The 16,281-nt window shown below is 41.1% G+C and overlaps 2 protein-coding genes across 2 annotated transcripts; both read left to right on the top strand.

Annotated features, from left to right (window-relative positions):
• Positions 1–446: 446 nt before the first annotated feature.
• On the top strand, positions 447–6,787 carry LOC119135996. The gene is made up of 4 exons (XM_037274055.1): positions 447–762; positions 3,134–4,285; positions 5,865–5,930; positions 6,050–6,787. The coding sequence occupies exons 1-3, from the start codon at positions 675–677 to the stop codon at positions 5,924–5,926; spliced, it is 1,302 nt and encodes a 433-aa protein (XP_037129950.1). The 5' UTR covers positions 447–674; the 3' UTR covers positions 5,927–5,930; positions 6,050–6,787.
• Positions 6,788–7,584: 797 nt separating this feature from the next.
• Positions 7,585–16,045, top strand: pop1 (POP1 homolog, ribonuclease P/MRP subunit). Its single transcript, XM_037273920.1, has 16 exons — positions 7,585–7,688; positions 8,212–8,323; positions 8,549–8,686; positions 9,081–9,256; positions 9,341–9,598; positions 9,976–10,063; positions 10,156–10,334; positions 10,394–10,665; positions 10,744–10,837; positions 10,935–11,043; positions 11,115–11,234; positions 12,454–12,575; positions 12,652–12,843; positions 13,203–13,357; positions 13,607–13,840; positions 15,027–16,045. The coding sequence occupies exons 2-16, from the start codon at positions 8,215–8,217 to the stop codon at positions 15,694–15,696; spliced, it is 2,916 nt and encodes a 971-aa protein (XP_037129815.1). The 5' UTR covers positions 7,585–7,688; positions 8,212–8,214; the 3' UTR covers positions 15,697–16,045.
• The last annotated feature ends 236 nt before the right edge of the window (positions 16,046–16,281 follow it).

A 16,281-nucleotide genomic window follows, 5' to 3' on the forward strand; every position in this document is an offset into this window, starting at 1 on the left:
CCAATTTCGTGGACCACATATAATACCGCTACGAACCACTAGAGGAGCGCGGACCACCGGTTGACAATCCTGCCTTACACCATCAGCGACTCTAATGCCCAACATTTTAAAATAAAATCATATCTGCAGGATCAGTGAACACTTCAATCAGACAGGCACAAGCACAAAACCAGGAATGGTAAATAGAATAAACTACGCAGTTAATTCACACATTACATGCTGATGATCCGTGTAATTGTTAATCCTATGCAGATTTTGTCTTCACAGAAGCCCTTTGCAAAGCGACATTCTTTGATCACATGTTACCACAAGGTGGTCCCAGTCTGTTGGAAGGGAAAGGAACAAACTGCTGAGGTGAGCAAGGGGGTCACACAGTCCATACATGTTTGTCCCCCCCACCTCCACCTCCTGTCTCCTCCTCCTCTTCCTCCTCCTCCTCCTCCTCCTCTTCCTCCTGTGTGAACAATATGAGTGTGTGCACGAGGTAGACAGGGAAGACTGGACAACAGATGTTTGGGGGACATCAGGCAACACATGATCACATAGGCACACAAGGAGTGTCGCTGTGATCACAGCTACAAACTCTCCAAAGTATTTGTCAAATAGGATTGCTAAATTACTACTGTATTTGTTCATTATTTTGTTTTGTTTGTTTGTTTTTTTGCTCTGCAAACATGGGCTGCTCCTCATCCAGTACACAGACTATAGATCAAGAAAAGAAACCAGGTACAAAGCCTGAAGAGAGCAATGGAAGTACATTGGGTAAGTTACTTTTCATTTCAACATCTACCATAATGTAATATGAATCAAGTTACTTTCATTCAGTGAAGCTCTGCTGAAGGGGGTGTGTCCGCTCCCCACTGCTCTGGTACACTGTGTGCTTTCTTGCTTAACTCATATTGCAAATAATAACTTCGAGGTAACTTTATAATGAATGATGCCATTCTCATGAAACTTCAATATCTGTTCTTTTTTGTACCGTTCATAACAAAATTTGAGTATTTGTAAATCCAGTAAATCCAAATAAAGTAAAAACAATCCCAATTATTTCGTTGTATAATCACAATACATTAATTCAACAAACTGTTTATCATTGTAGTTTAGAATAGCCATACATAAAAGCTGAGCTTTTATTTGACCTCTGGAAAGCGATCTGAAAGAATGTACACATCCCCCCCGCGTGGAATGACACAATGGAATAAGGAATTTTCTATCTTAACATTTAGACATAGGCTTTACTGAAATAAGAATCATGCCTAATTATGCAATCATACTTACTTTAACTTTAACTTAACTTATTTACTGCCTCAGTTTTTCCATATGTACAGGGCAGTGCTCGCCACAAACCATAATTGTCCATTCATGGGTCAAACCTACAGGCACATACACAGCTTTGCGCACTCACAAAAACTCCATACATACATGCATGACAATCAACTATTGTTAGCCAATGTTCCCTTTTTATCGTGAATGCACAATTCAAGTTAGCATTGTGCAAAAGCTACATTCATATCTGTGTAGATTTAAAATAACAAGGGTGGGTGGGGGTTACCGTGTGGTAATACTTAGCTATGTACAATAACACAGGTCAATGGAAATTTTCCAAGTACTATGTCAATTTGGGCAAACAATAAGAAACACTGAACAATTGGAAATGTGCATCCCAAAGTATAGAGAAGGCTGGAAACATGGCTGTGTAGCAACTTTGCCATTTGCATCATTACCACTGGGTCACTTTGTGATGTTTTTTTTTCCAGACACTTGTAGCTTGCACACTACAAATGAGAGCAGTTGGCATACACTTTTCCCCAGACGAGCTTGTTTCATGTGACTTGTACAAACACATTGTGTGCTATCCCAGCCACCAGTGGTCCCATCTAGTCCCCCGGAATCCCTGTCAGCCCCCTCCCAACCATGCCACTGTTTTGACTACCACCTCAGTCATCATTGGCAGACTAATCATGTTGTCTCACGAGTCATCCATGTATGCAGGGAACTCAGTTTCAATCCATTCTGATCAGACTTTAAGCAGAAGTTCATAATGTTGCTTTCCAAATTGATATTAAGTTGAAAGAATCATTAATGCTACACCATACAAAGCATAAGTGAGTTGACAATGACAATAAAAGAAAATAACTTGGCAAAGCTTGGTAAGACCCCCAAAAGGCAGAGCAGGTGATTGAAGCTGTTTGACTTACAATCGGTTAGACTTTGGTAAATGCGGTCTCAAGGTGGAGTTTCTGAAATTTTAACAAATTTATTTAATGACATTTTGCTTGTGGATGGACAAAATGCATGCAAATATACATTTTGGAAAGCTTTGTGTTCGTGTGAAGGCCTGATTTGAAAAAGCAGACCATGACATTCCTTTCCACCTATCAACTCTTGGCTCTTTACACCATTTCAGACAGACAAATAAAATCAGACAACCACTGAGTCGAAACATTTCAGCCATTTAGTGAGCAGATCCTTTTTGATTTGGTCTTCTTAGGGGCGATCTTGGTTATAATCAAGTAAGCTTGGCTCTTATGAAACCCGTACGCATTTACTTAAGAACAGGTTGCTTGAAAAACCTCTGCACACTTTGTTTTCTCTCGGATCGTGCTTTTAACCCGATGCATTAACAATTAATTAATTTCAGTGAATGTGACTTAAGGGGTGTGTCTCAAAAAGTCACATGTGATTTATTTGCCCTAAGCAGGTCTCGTCAAGCTTCAGGGATACAGCTAAGAATTTCCAAGCCTCACTTTAAACTAAGGAAATGAAAATTTTGTTGTGGACATTCTTTCTGCTTTTTTGTTTACGTAACATTTCCTCTCATCAATTGACCATTTACGTATACCACATGACCGGGCAAGTAGCCATAAGGTGATGCAAATTCCCCGGCAAACTCGACAAAAATCTGCTTTCCCGCAGGCGGGATGCTGGAAAGTGATACATCATTAAAAAAAGCTAAGTTTCTGGAGATTTGAATAATGCCCAAGATTCTGTTTTGGTTGCTCAACAGTTTTACATACAGTAAATGCTGTGTGACGAATGAATGGATGTCTGACATGTTTTTGTGACATTGGACTTGTAATTATTGATTCACATCAGCCAAAAATCATCATGCCTTTGCTTGTCTGTTTGGCAGCTGCTCGGAGCACTACAGAGACCATTGAGGACAAAGCACAGTTGCCTGTAAGTGCCTTAGCAGATGATCTCCAGCAAGTAGCTGATGATGGGGCAGAGGCAACATTAATGGCAATGGAAGCCCAGGAGGATCTTGGCTCTGGGGAAAACCTCTTGACTGATCTTGAACCACAACCAGATGCTTTCAGTGCTGATGAGCCTTGTTCAGTTGCTTCAGCAGAAGCTTCCAGTGACTCCGGATTCGCGGATGTTGCTGTAGAAGCAGTGGAACGTCTGATGGCCAAACCACTTTCAGAGGAAGAGATCCAAGCCATGGGAGGGTGCGAAATGGAACAAACAGAGGCCCCTGCAAAAAAAGATGATGAATGTTGTAAGACAGATGATCCTGTCCAGCAAGATGATGATCCGATTAAGGGTGAGGCACTTGCTGTAGAAGAAATGAAGGCTGAGAGATCTGAACCTGTCCAGGCTGAGGTTCCTGCTGTCCCAGCTGGGGCATTTCCTGAGTCTTCCAACCCTGTTGATGAGCCTGAGGCACGGGAGGCCGTAGCTGAAGTCCCCGATGACGCAATCCCATCTATAGAGAGTGAAACTGAAAAATCTCCACCGCTTCCAGCTTTACTAACAGCTGAATCTCTTGCTTCAACTGAGACTGCATCAAATGAAGTGGAACCAGTAGCTGAAAGTTCTAATGAAGTAGCTGGAAGTGCTGCTTCGGTAGAAGATTCAACCATTGCTAAGTCTTCGGAGGTAAAAGAAGCTATCATAGATCCAGGGATCGCAGTGGCGACAATTCCCGAGATGCCTCCTTTAGTTCCGGTTACAGATGAGACACAAGCTGCTGTTGACGAGTCCAATGAATCTGTTGTGATGCCTTCAGAATCTGCTCTACAAGCAGAAACTTCTGGTCCTGCAGAAACGACCTCTCTTAAGGAGCCTGCCTTGGTCCTGGATGTCCCAGTATCTTCAACACTGCTTTTAGAAACATCATCAAACAAAGAATCAGAAGTTGCACCAGCTTTTGGAGCCTCTCCATCTACAGTGACGAGTGATTGCACTGTAGAAGTTCATGCAGCTGAACCTACCCAAACAGAAATTGAGGCAAATTCACCAGTCACTGCTGCTGATCAAGCCTCTGAATCTTCGACCGAAGGTATCGACTGACTTTCTTGAGCTCTTTCATTTAACTCTGCCATCCAGTTGAGACGTATTGTATAGATGAGTGTTCATTGATTTCTTTGTTTGATAAACCATGAGAAGGATGGGTGCCAGGTGTCAAGCAAGAATTCATTCAATGTCAGCAAAAATGTGGACTAGCAACTTTTTACTCACTCGTTGAATCTTGATGGAATTCTTACTGACATACTGCATTCGCCTTAACAATTGTCTAACAAAGTGTGCTGCCAGGTCAAACTTTTAGTTCACAATGACAGTTACTTGATTTATTAACGCCCAACCCTGCTAACTTGTCTTGGTGTCATCCCTCATTTCATCATATAAGCTAATTAATGCCTGACAAATTCTGACAATCATTTGGGTAAGTGGTATGTGGCTAATCTACGCAAAGTTGGTCATTGGGCCTGCCCAAACACATTTAGACTGGCAGTGAATACTTTCTAAAAGATAAGATCTTGTTTGCATCCAGATAAATAATTAATGGGAAAAGATACATATCTAAGCACGTAAACATTGAGGAAGATTGACATTCACTATGGCAAAAGTTTTACAATTGTTACCATGCAGACGACTAACACACAGTTGGCTAGCAACCAAAAACACACGATGAATTGTTCCACTGTCTTTGAAATGAACAATCCAATTCACACATCATGTCTGAACTACATTGTTTGCGGCAGACAAGACATCGTTAGTCTGGAAACACACACACGCACACACATAGTTCGAATGCAAAATGTAATGCTTGTTTTGAGCGAGTTCTCTGTGGCAGCATTTTGTCAACGCAACAGACTCAGTCACGCAAGTCTCACGGCAGACTATTCAGTCCCTGCTGCTTCACGTTATGTAAGACAAATGCTCAGCAAGTCTAACCAGATCACAGCCAGCCGGCCATGCACATTATTAGAGGATTGGTGCATTGGAGAAAAGAAATCTGCTGATTTTACTGCATGATACTGTACTGTGCAAAGGTTTCAGCCAACTATTAACTAACTTGAAATAAGCCCTTTTCGCAGCTAGGTTTGAGAGTGGTACGTTCCTTTGTTTGTTTGCCTCAATATAGAGCTTGCCACACAGTTGTAGGAATGCTTTTGATGTGTCTTGATGTATATGTTTCACCACATGGTAAATATAGAAACTATGTACAGGCCAAAATCATTATTTCCTGATTTGTCTATTTTTCTGGCACCAGAAAGTCCTCCAATATGGTACCTTGAGGCATATTAATGAAAACTACTTTGACATTTTGCAAATGAGAACATTCAAATAAATGTAGAATACTGTATCTGCCCGTAGCTAGTATGAATCATTTTGGTCAATGAATGAATAATGCTGTAGATGGTTGCAGAATGCTCCATATTTTTGGGAATAATTCTGCTTCTCTTTAATTCTTAAATCAGCGCATTGTGTGTCATTGGGAATTTAAATAATGGCAGCTACCACCTTTAACATAGGAACCAAGAAAATAATTTCTTGCAAATGAAAATATCAACTGACTGAGTGTGTGTGCGCGTGTGTGTGTGTGTGTGTTTGTTTGTTTGTTTGTGTGTGTTCAGCGATGTCAGCAGCAGAGTGCCATCAGGGTATGGAAAAAGACAGAGCCAAAAAGGAAGAGTGAATTGGTAAGAAAAAATAAACTATCATATGGAATATATGGAAATGGGTCACCATCATAGCTGTAAATAAAATACTGAATAGTAGTACAGTGGTTGTGTTTTTTAACCATTTTCTTATCTTTCAGCCAGAGGAAATCAACTACAAAATGGAAAAACACCCAAAGCTCCAAATGCAAAGGCAACTGAAGGAAAAAATCGATGCAGCACCAAAACCAATGTACCCCAAGTGTATATCTGAAAGATTAATTACACTTGTTGCTTAATTGGTCACTTTTCAGAACAGATATTGGACAGATTCTATTCCTTTGTATTGGAAATAAGCCAGCATGGTCCAAATGTATTCAAGTGACATCTGTGACAAATACTAATGATTAACATTTTACAGACAAAAACAAATACTACATAGTGCCAATAACATATGGTTTTCAGGTGCAAAAAAAAGTCAATGGTATAAAGGTTTTAGTTTAGGTCACTTCCATAAGTGTACTCATAATTACAGTTGGGATTTGCCTACTAATTTGCTTGATGTTTTTCATAGGACAGTGTAAAGAATGAGTCTTAGCATTTGGTTAAGAATACAAAGGATCTATAAATGAAGTTAACAAGATGAGATGGATACAACTATGTTAGCAGAGACAGATCACAAAGCAAGGCACTGGTGCTGACTTCAATTGAATTACCTCTAATTCTGACTGAATATAACTCCTACATGTCTAACAAAATAGAATTCAAATCAGATGGAAGCTGCAGAAATATGTACTTTTTCATGTCTTTTGTCAACCTTTTTGTATATAATACAATATATTCCTTTTATGTAATTCTGCTAACAGTGTACAGAATAAAGTTTCACTCAGTAAATCTCACTGTCTTTTTTTATATAGAGTTGAAGAAACTATTTAGCTCAACCAATCAGATGGCAGAAAAATGCCAATCCATCCATTAAATATGAAATATAAAATGTAAAAATGGTTAAATATATTGTTCATAGTGTTTTTCAATTTGTAAAACCATCACAGATTAAAAATTCCTTCCCTTAAGTAGTGTATTTTCTATCATTCAAACATGTTGGAGTAATAATAAATGATCATTTCCATGAGTTGTTGGGAAAATATTTGAGCACGGAGAAACAGCGTCCTCAAGTGGTTGGAAGATGCTCCAAGCATTATAGCCGAAGAGCAAAACAGCATTCAGCTTTTGATTTTTTTTTTTTTTAAACTTTGGTGCATTTTAGAAAGTTACATTTATTCATGCAGTATTTCGAATACCAGTCCACTCATCTCGTCGATGACGTCACACGGATGATGGCAACTTTACCGTAATGCATCGTGGCGAACGATGTCTGCACAAACAAAAACATCAAATTTGGATGTGAAACACACATATATTTGAGAAATTGTTAAATCAGAGTGAACATTTTATTTCACATAATAAAAATATGAAATTTGGACTTGTTAGAGGCAAGGGTGTAAAACACACATATATTTGAGAAATTGTTGAATCGGAGTGAAATTTTTTACTCCACATAATAACTAACAGTTGCGATATTGGTTCTTGTCATAGAATCAAAGGATTATGCAGCCAACATTGAAAAAATAAATAAAAATTGAGGTTCCTTCTGATAAATGTTGCTGCTCATAAGAACTACAACTCCCATGACCCCCACATATACGGAAGCAACTTGCACGCCGTACGGTACACACGCTGCCTAGCTAGCTTGTCCTGAGCGAAATCGATTTTGAAGCAGAATTCCTCACATCCACCCAGGTAAATGTAGCAACATAATACTATTTCATTGCGATTTAGTTTGACAATCACACAATTGTTCATGTCTCCCTGAAATGACGTTGTTGGTTTAGTAAGAATCTGTGTTGTTTTTAAGTTAGCCTGATGTGTATAGTAGGGAATTACATTAAACGTTTGATTTGTATCATGTCTCTTAATGTCTGAAAAGCAAGCTGAATTGTCACCACAATTCATGCACACATCTCTGCTCGTGCCTACGTCAACCTCTGAAAATATTAGCACGATCGCTTCAATATTTGGGATTTTATAGACATCTATGAGCGGCTATGGGGAGGAGAAAAGGCTTAATCAGGATAAAGCCCCAAATCAGGCAGATTTTTCTGATATTTTCAGAGGTTGGAGTGGACATAAGCCGAGATGCCAACATTAACTGTGATGAAGAATAATTGCAGTATTGTGACATTCAACTTTTATCTGTTCCTGTCTGGATTGGATTAGAACGCCTGCTGAGTCATATTGTGAATACAAACGTCTGCTTTTACAGAAAATGTCTGCAGCTAAAGTCAAAATGCGACTGAAGAAACTGAAAAACCAACCCGCTAATGTGCAGTTTGTGTCCTCGCATGGTCATGAGGAGGGCAGCCCCCATCCCAATGGTAACACTTGATCTTCTGACATCCGTTATTCAATGTTTGTCTATCTTTCTTGTTTCCCTTTGGCTCACTATGTTCCCAATTGTTCTTGCTTCATCAATTTAACCAATTACACAGACAGTCAAACACATTTTACAACAGAACAGCATCTCAGTTATTATCTCGTCTTCAGTATTGTTATAATGACAATAAAGACATCATTCTTCTGTTGGAAACTTTGCCGCTCAGGTGGAATTGGTGATGGTCCATCTGACAAAGGTCCACCTTATGTAAGAAAGAAGAGATCCCACCAAGAGACTGGGTGGGTCCGTGGACACCAGAAAGATGCCGGAGTCTATGCTAACCAGATCCCAAAGATAATTAATGGTAAAGAGACCTTTCTTCTTGTACGTGAGCAGACAGTCAATGAATGAAGGGTTAAGGAGGATTAACCCCTAGCTGCAAATATGAAAATAGCGTAATCAACTTACTATTTGTATTCTTTCAGTGTTTAATTGGAATTGTTTTAGTCATCAAGCTAACATTTGCTCAACAATCTCAATAATGCGACATATGTCTACCAGTAAACTGCAATGTGGTTGGTGCGCAATTCTAAATTTGGAATCTCTTTATTGCACACTGTGAAAATCCATTAAAAAAAAATCTGCAATATAGTGAGTTTGTGAGCAATGAGCTGTGACGTAGTACACGAGAGGCTTCTTGCATTCTTTGAACGACAATTGCTGAAGTTCCTCTTGCCTTTGTCAAACTGTATCTGCAGCTGGAGTTTTTGCCAGAGCCAGGGCAGCAGAAGTAAGTGCCATGCTGAAAGCAGTTACCAAGACAACAGGCAGCTGTCATGTCTTTGGAGCGCTGCCGAAGCACATGAGGAGAAGAGCGATGAGCTACAACACCAAGCGTCTTCCTTGCCGACTCAGAGAGCTGGCCAACAGAATGGTAGTGTTCACAAAGTATTTTCTTTCCTGACCTTTTTGTTCTGTTTGCTGACTTGAGTAATATTTAATTTTGGACTAACCACAGAGAGAGAAATGCCTGCAGGGCAGCGTTAAAAAAAAGGAGCAGGCTAAGAACAAGAGCCGCAAAGCTCGCCGCCGTCATGGAAACGTGCTGCTGGAGTTCAACCGACGGCAGAGAAAAAACGTGTGGCTGGAGACGCACATTTGGCACGCCAAGCGCTTCCACATGGTCAAAAAGTGGGGCTACTGCCTCGGGGACAGACCCACCTTAAAATGTTACCGCCCCAGCTACCGAGCCATGAGCACTCATTGTCTGCTGCAGGTACGGACCCTCACAAAAAGCAGGAAAAGATGTTTTCTAACCTCTTGTTTATTGCACATGATATTTTGAGACCTACCAGTGATGGATGAAAATCTGCTATATAAACACAGTTTATTTAAAAAAAATTTTTTGACATGCATTAAATGTATTTAAGTGCTATCCAGCATGTTGTGGCACAACACTGTACTACCCTAAAAGCACCTAACTTTAAATTCGGACAAGCCTGTATGGTGTAAAAAAACAATTTAAACTAATAAAAGGTTACTTAAAAAAAACAGATATAATGAAGGCTCTAATGATACGTTGTGATAAAGGAGGGTTTGCTGTAATAGGAATATTACTCTGTGAAAGAGATTTTTTTTTTTGTGACCAAACAGGACCTGTCATATTACTGCTGCCTCGAGCTCCAGGGAGAAGAAGACAAGCTCCTGGATTGTCTGTCCCAGCTGACCAGCAAGGAGGCTGGTGAGTGTGCTCCACCTCAAAAACAAATGCAGATTCTGATTTGTTTTATGGAGCTCATTTGCATAGCATGGACTACTTTTCTAACTTGACAGGCCCTACATTTGCCCAGCGGTTGTGTCTGTCTGGACAAAGACAAGGTAGCGTCGTGTTGTACAGGGCTGGACAGTTCCCCTCGCAGCCTTTGGGTCCAGTCACATTCCTCTGGAGACCCCGTACGCCCGGCTCCGCTCACAGGCAACTGTGGACCTGGGTTCATCCTTCTCTTAAACAGGTAAAAAAAAAAAAAAAAGCAAACTTTTACTTCTTTACTCAAATATATTTTGCTTCCAGGATGTCCTCACTGAGTTCCAAAGTGTGTGCCAGTGTCAGCCCGTGGTCCCACTGCCTGTGCCTTCGGTTCTACACGCAGAGGTAATCTCGGCCACAGATTTGGAACCAAAGCCTGATGAAAACCCTGCAACCAAGCAAACACCTGGAACGAAGAGGAAGCAAAACCGCAAGGATGCAAGTGGACCTGTTGCCAAGAAGATCCTGGGCGATGGAACCAGATCTCCCAACACCCCTGTTACTTGGAAATCAAGTTCAACTGGAATATTGATCAAGTTTGTGTTCTTCCTCTATCTGGGTCGTTCGAAAAATCTGCAATAGGCGACATAAAAAATATTGTTTATCTTTTGTAGTGATCTCACAATGGAGATTGTACGATATCGCCTGATTGGGCCGCAGTCCCACTCTGTGCTGACAGACGCTTTGGAAGCTGCTACAGACTGTGATGTGAGAGAGCTGTGAATTTTATCAGCACAGAAAGCAGAATCTTTTGTATACCAATCGAGCCAGTGAAATTGGGTTGCGTTTTTTCTTTTTTTATCAGGAAATAAGCAAATCGCAGTCCTCCTGCCTCTGGTGGCCCGATCACTGCAAAGATGAGAGCAAAGTGAAACTCCATGAGCAGCAAACTGACGTCTTTCATACACTGAAAGGTTGACTATTTCCATCATGGTGGGAATTTGAACGAGTTTGTCATCTAATCGTTGTTTTTGAATACGTCCAGGCATCTACTCAACTGCAGAGCTGCCCCCCGGCACAGTGCTGGGGCTGACAGTTGATGACCCTCGGCTGAATATCCCCGCAAAAGCGGTTAAAGCTTTGCCTTGTGTAAAGGAGGCCCAAGGTAAAATCTGTTCCATCACAACTGAGATGGTGGAAATACTGGTGGCTAATTACAACAGAAATTTTTAATTGAGGTTTACATGTGTCATTTAGCGTAAGTTTGAGTTAGTTACTTTAGAATTTGACTGCTAATTGGAGATATTGAAATGACTTCATTCATACTGTAGGCGTTTTCATAACATTTCTTTGACAGGTCTCTGCTTGATGGCTGTTGCTTGGAAGTGGATTAAGAGCTTTGCCGTGCATAGTTAATTAGTTAATAATGTCGCAAGCAGACAAATGTTTGTAGTGGTCTGATATGGAAATGAACAACCCCACTGTTGTGTATCAGTGTGGCAGACGTGTTGTGACTTTCACAAATAGGCAGCAAAGAAAATATTTACTCGGTTTAATTTCACTCTTGTTGGGTGGGCAGACATTACAAAGACCCAAGTATTTCCTTAGAAGCCATTAAAAAGTCAGTTTTCCATACGTGCAGTACGTCCCTCAAGGTCTTTTTAGATCTTTCATTAGTCCAAGGTACGAAGAGGATTGTGAAGGGCAGGTCCAAATAAGTCTGTTCTTCTCTGTACTGAGGCCGTTTTACAGAGTGCACCTCTGGTCCTGTGCTCCTGGGGGGCCTCTGCTCGGCCATGCAGATGCTCCAGGTTCGAATCCTGGCAGGACCCTGTACTCCAAAAACGGCATCAGTGACAAAAGACGACTTATTCTCTGCCTTGTAGAATTGTCACTTCTTTGAAATGGGTGACACACTTTTCACGCCTCTAAATAATAGAAATGTTGCTCGGCAACATGAAGAGTTTGCCCCAGTTTTCTCCCTCGCTTCCTCACGGGTCTGAGATGAATAAGCAGCGTAGAAAATGAGCAAACTATACAGGAAGACACGCTCTTTCTTATCTGCTTCAAATGAGGCTTATCGAAGGTCATTATGGAGGAGATGGATGCTCTTGTCTGGAGGTTGGAAACGGATAATTACAAAGTCAAATGGCTTTCATTTAGAATACCGCATTTCCCATTCTCAAAATTCTGTAGGTTTGTCTCATTGAATATATTGTGAATATGAGCTGGGTTAGCACATTTATGGATATGACTATTAAATTAGCTCTCTTCGTCGATGACCAAGTGAAGTGATGAATTTCCACAGAATATCACGAAGAAGCCTATCTGCCGAGGTGTTGGATTATGCAGGGGTATGCTCGTGTGTGTGATGTTTCTTCCAGAGGTGGATGACGAGAAGAGAAAGGAGCTGTCATTGCGCGGTGTACCAGAACACTGTTGTCGAAGTTTTCTGTGGGAGCAGTCGGTGCGCAACAATGTCACAGAGAATAAAATTTCAGAGCAGGTATCTGAAAACATAATCATAGCTTTCCTCTAGCTTCATTTTCCAGTCTTTGGACTTATAACTTTACATCTCACAGGACTTAAACCGTATGAGGAGCGAGGTTCTGGTTCCCGGGTCCAGATTTAGGCCTGTTCCCCCGCAGGGTCGAGTTCCCATCCTGCTGGTTCACCAGCCTGGCAAGCAGCTGGGACACGAGATGAATTCCTGGGGTGCCGGATGGGACCTGTTTCTTCCTAAAGGCTGGGGCATGGCTTTTTGGATCCCACTGGTCAGTATTGGGAACCATGCTTTTTATTTGTGGGTCTGTGTGAACATGAGATTCCATTGAAAGCCAAGGGCCCACCATTTTTGAGTGTTTCCTTCTTGATTTTCTTAAACCAGTTATTTTTCTTGGGAGCTTAACCTGCCTGTAACTTGATCTCCCACTTTGCTAGGTTTATTGGAATGTTATTGCCTTGGCGTGTCCATATTTCAAGAGTTTGTTTGTTTCAACATGGCCTGTGAAAATGTTCAATCTACCTTGAAATGGAAGGCAGCCCTGAAGCCCTCAGAGTTATTTTGTTTTTCAATCACAAAGCTCCTAATGCAGCACTTGCGCTTTCTCTCTGTCTTCTGTCCCTCTGCCAGGTATACAGAGGCGTTCGCATTGGTGGACTCAAAATGAGTCTGACGCACTCGCGGAATAAAGGCGTTCCGCACTTCCCCCACGATTACCCAGACTGCCCTGCAGGAGCTCGTTTTCAGGAGGAGCAAGAATCCGAGCTGCTGGAAAAGTTCAAAAGGTCACTTGAAGGAAATAATTTGAGTTTCGTTCAAAATGGATGTACCTTTTTCTTGACAACATAGCAATAGTACTTCATGTCATCTTGAATGGTATTTTTGTAACATCAGTGGGCAGCACAATTTTAAGTTAATGAACTTCTCTAAGAAAAGTATTAGTTAATTTTAGCTGATGCTCGGCACTTGCTTTATCTCCTAAATTGGGAGATTTGTGGGTTGACCAGGGTTTGACCTTTTGCCCTCCACTCTAGACGCCCGCCAGCCAAAAGAACCAATTACATTAAACATGGCTGCCTGGCTCCATTCTGTTGCCCGTGGCAACAGCTGGCTGAGGAGTGGGATGTTATTGGAAGCGATGGAGAGGAGAGAAAAGGAGACATCATGGCTAAAATGTCATCACGGAGTGACGCAGCAATCAAGTGTGAGATAACGTCACATCACGAAGACCCTGTGATGACGGCACAAACACACTTCACTGTCCTGAGGTATTCTGTTTTTCTTCCCATGATAATTGTCATTTATCGATGGTTCCCGTGTCAAACACGAGGTAAATTTGACATAAAATCCGCAAAACATTTACATTTATCATTCCAAACCTTTGAATGACATCATTGCAGTGTCGATGTGCAAATGTCCGCTGACTGGAATTTTGCTCCGAGACCATCTTAATGATTAGTGCGTCTCTTTCATTTCATCTTCCCAATTGATGTGACACATTGTGACTGTTTCATATGTGGAAGTCAATTTAAAAAGATGATGCAAGGTTTGCTTACTATTCTAATAGAGACCAGAGCAAAGAGGGTTTCTTGAGTGCCAAGTACAACTTTTGAAGTTTAATGTGAATGTATGAGGCATCTATGTGCTAGATTAGCTAAATTTATCAGGCTAGATTGATAATAATCTTTTGTAATGACATTACTTTTGGGAAGCATTTGCAGTGATTAATGTTAGCCTTCGCACGGACCCTTTTAGGGACTCGTCTAACTGCATTTAACAAGCTGTCCTTTGGACATTTACAAACTGACTAATCTAATGAGCACAACTTGAACCAGCGTAAGACTCTTTTATGCTGATTCCCTTGTCTTTAAGAGCTTCTGATAGATCTTTGGTATCATTTTTTTGATATTCATGAGTTTTATAGCCTCTCTCACTCTCTCCTCATCCTTCATACAGAGAAAAGATGAAAAAAGAAGAATTGGGGAAAAAGTGGTTATTTTCTGTCTGTGTGTTTATGTAAAGGGGTTTCAGTGTGTAAGGTGGATTTTTAAGAGTGAGAGATGTTATTTTTGGCCTATAGAATGCCTCATAGCCATGCATCTTGTCATGCAATCCCTTATTTTAGAGAGCCTCTAATGTAGTAAAGTGTTTTTTTTGTTTTCTTATATTGTACTTCCAAATGCCACCAGCTAGAAGGGCAAGAAATGCAAATGCCTTTCAACAAAACGCTTGCCCAATACAATATGGCTAAACTGAAAGGTTTCTGATTCTAAAATGGGTTTATATTTAAAGCTCTGTGTAATGTAATTTTGTCCAATGTATTGTCTGTTTGAGAAATGTGCCTAACGGCAAAGGAAGCAATTCATGTTTTTATTCAGTCCTCATCTGCAGCTCTACACATAAAGTGCCTTTTTAAATATTAATCGAACGTTTTTTCTTCCCCCCCCCCCCTAGGAACAGGAAGTCTTTGAAGCTTCTCTCTAGTTGGTGCATACCCACATCATCTAAAGGTCAGAGGTCACACCGTGTCAGGGAAATGCCACTTCTGGACTGTTCAGCAAAGACGTCATTTCTAGCAAGTCACGGAATGAGTTTGGTTTGGGTACGTCTGTCGCTGTTGTTGAAGGGCAAACCGGAGCTCCATGCCATGGTATGTGTGCCGACTGCCGATGATCTCAAGCTACTGAACAAAGGGCTTAGCAGTAGTGGCCCTCAGGAGCCCCCGCACAGGGATCGCTTAAAAAGCACAATCAAGCATGGGAAGAAGGGGACCAAGAAAAAAGCTGTTAAGACAAAAAGTCAAAACACCCCTTCAACATCTGAACAAAAGCCCACCACGGTGGAAGACCTCCAGCTAGCTTGTCCCGCTTCTGATTTTGTTTTGGGAGTGTGGCCAAATCCCCTGCCGAGCGTCACCTCTCACTGCTCACGAGTAACACTCGGTTGGGTGACTCAGGCTGACTTCTCCCTGTCGGCAGGCTGCGGGGAAGCTCTGGGCTTTGTGAGTGTCACGGGCCTCGTTCACACACTCATCAGTCAGCCTGTGGAACACCGAGGAATGGTGGTGCTACGCAACCCCATGTCTCTACAGTATCGCTTTGCTAAAATTAACATAGAAGTTTGAATGGAACATATGCAGAACTTGCTTCATTTTGAGGCAAATGCATTTTTTGGGTTTACGGGAAGCTGAACACTTTCCCTAACAGCTAGACAAAGAAGTTGCATGTTTTTTTTTTTTTTGCACAATGATCTCAAACCATGAGCCATCTTTGATTTGTGCATGATGTAAAATAAACTATCTGCAGATATAAATTACATTTTAGATATGTTAAACTAATACTTATCAACTGATCATGTACTTAAACTAAAAATGTAGATAAACTTTCCTCCCTCCCATCTGGTTATTGAAATGCATTTGTACATTACATGCAGCATTTATATGAAGTTTGTTGAAAATAAAATGCCACCGCATTAAATGTTTTGAGTTCAGGTTAATAAAGGGCACATATGTGATCGAAGTGTTGCATGGAAACAGGATGTCTTAAATCTGTTTAGTGAAGATGATGAAATCATTCTGGTGGAATACGTATATCAGAAAGCTTGGTCCCAGTTGCAGGTCAGGAGAATGACACAAAACCCATCGCTAAAACACACACGTGATATAAGCTGTGGTCCAAATTACGTGTCGACAGGTGGATTAGTCCCACTG

The sequence above is a fragment of the Syngnathus acus genome, chromosome 16 (genome assembly GCF_901709675.1).
Source record: "Syngnathus acus chromosome 16, fSynAcu1.2, whole genome shotgun sequence".
Classification (NCBI taxonomy): domain Eukaryota; kingdom Metazoa; phylum Chordata; class Actinopteri; order Syngnathiformes; family Syngnathidae; genus Syngnathus; species Syngnathus acus.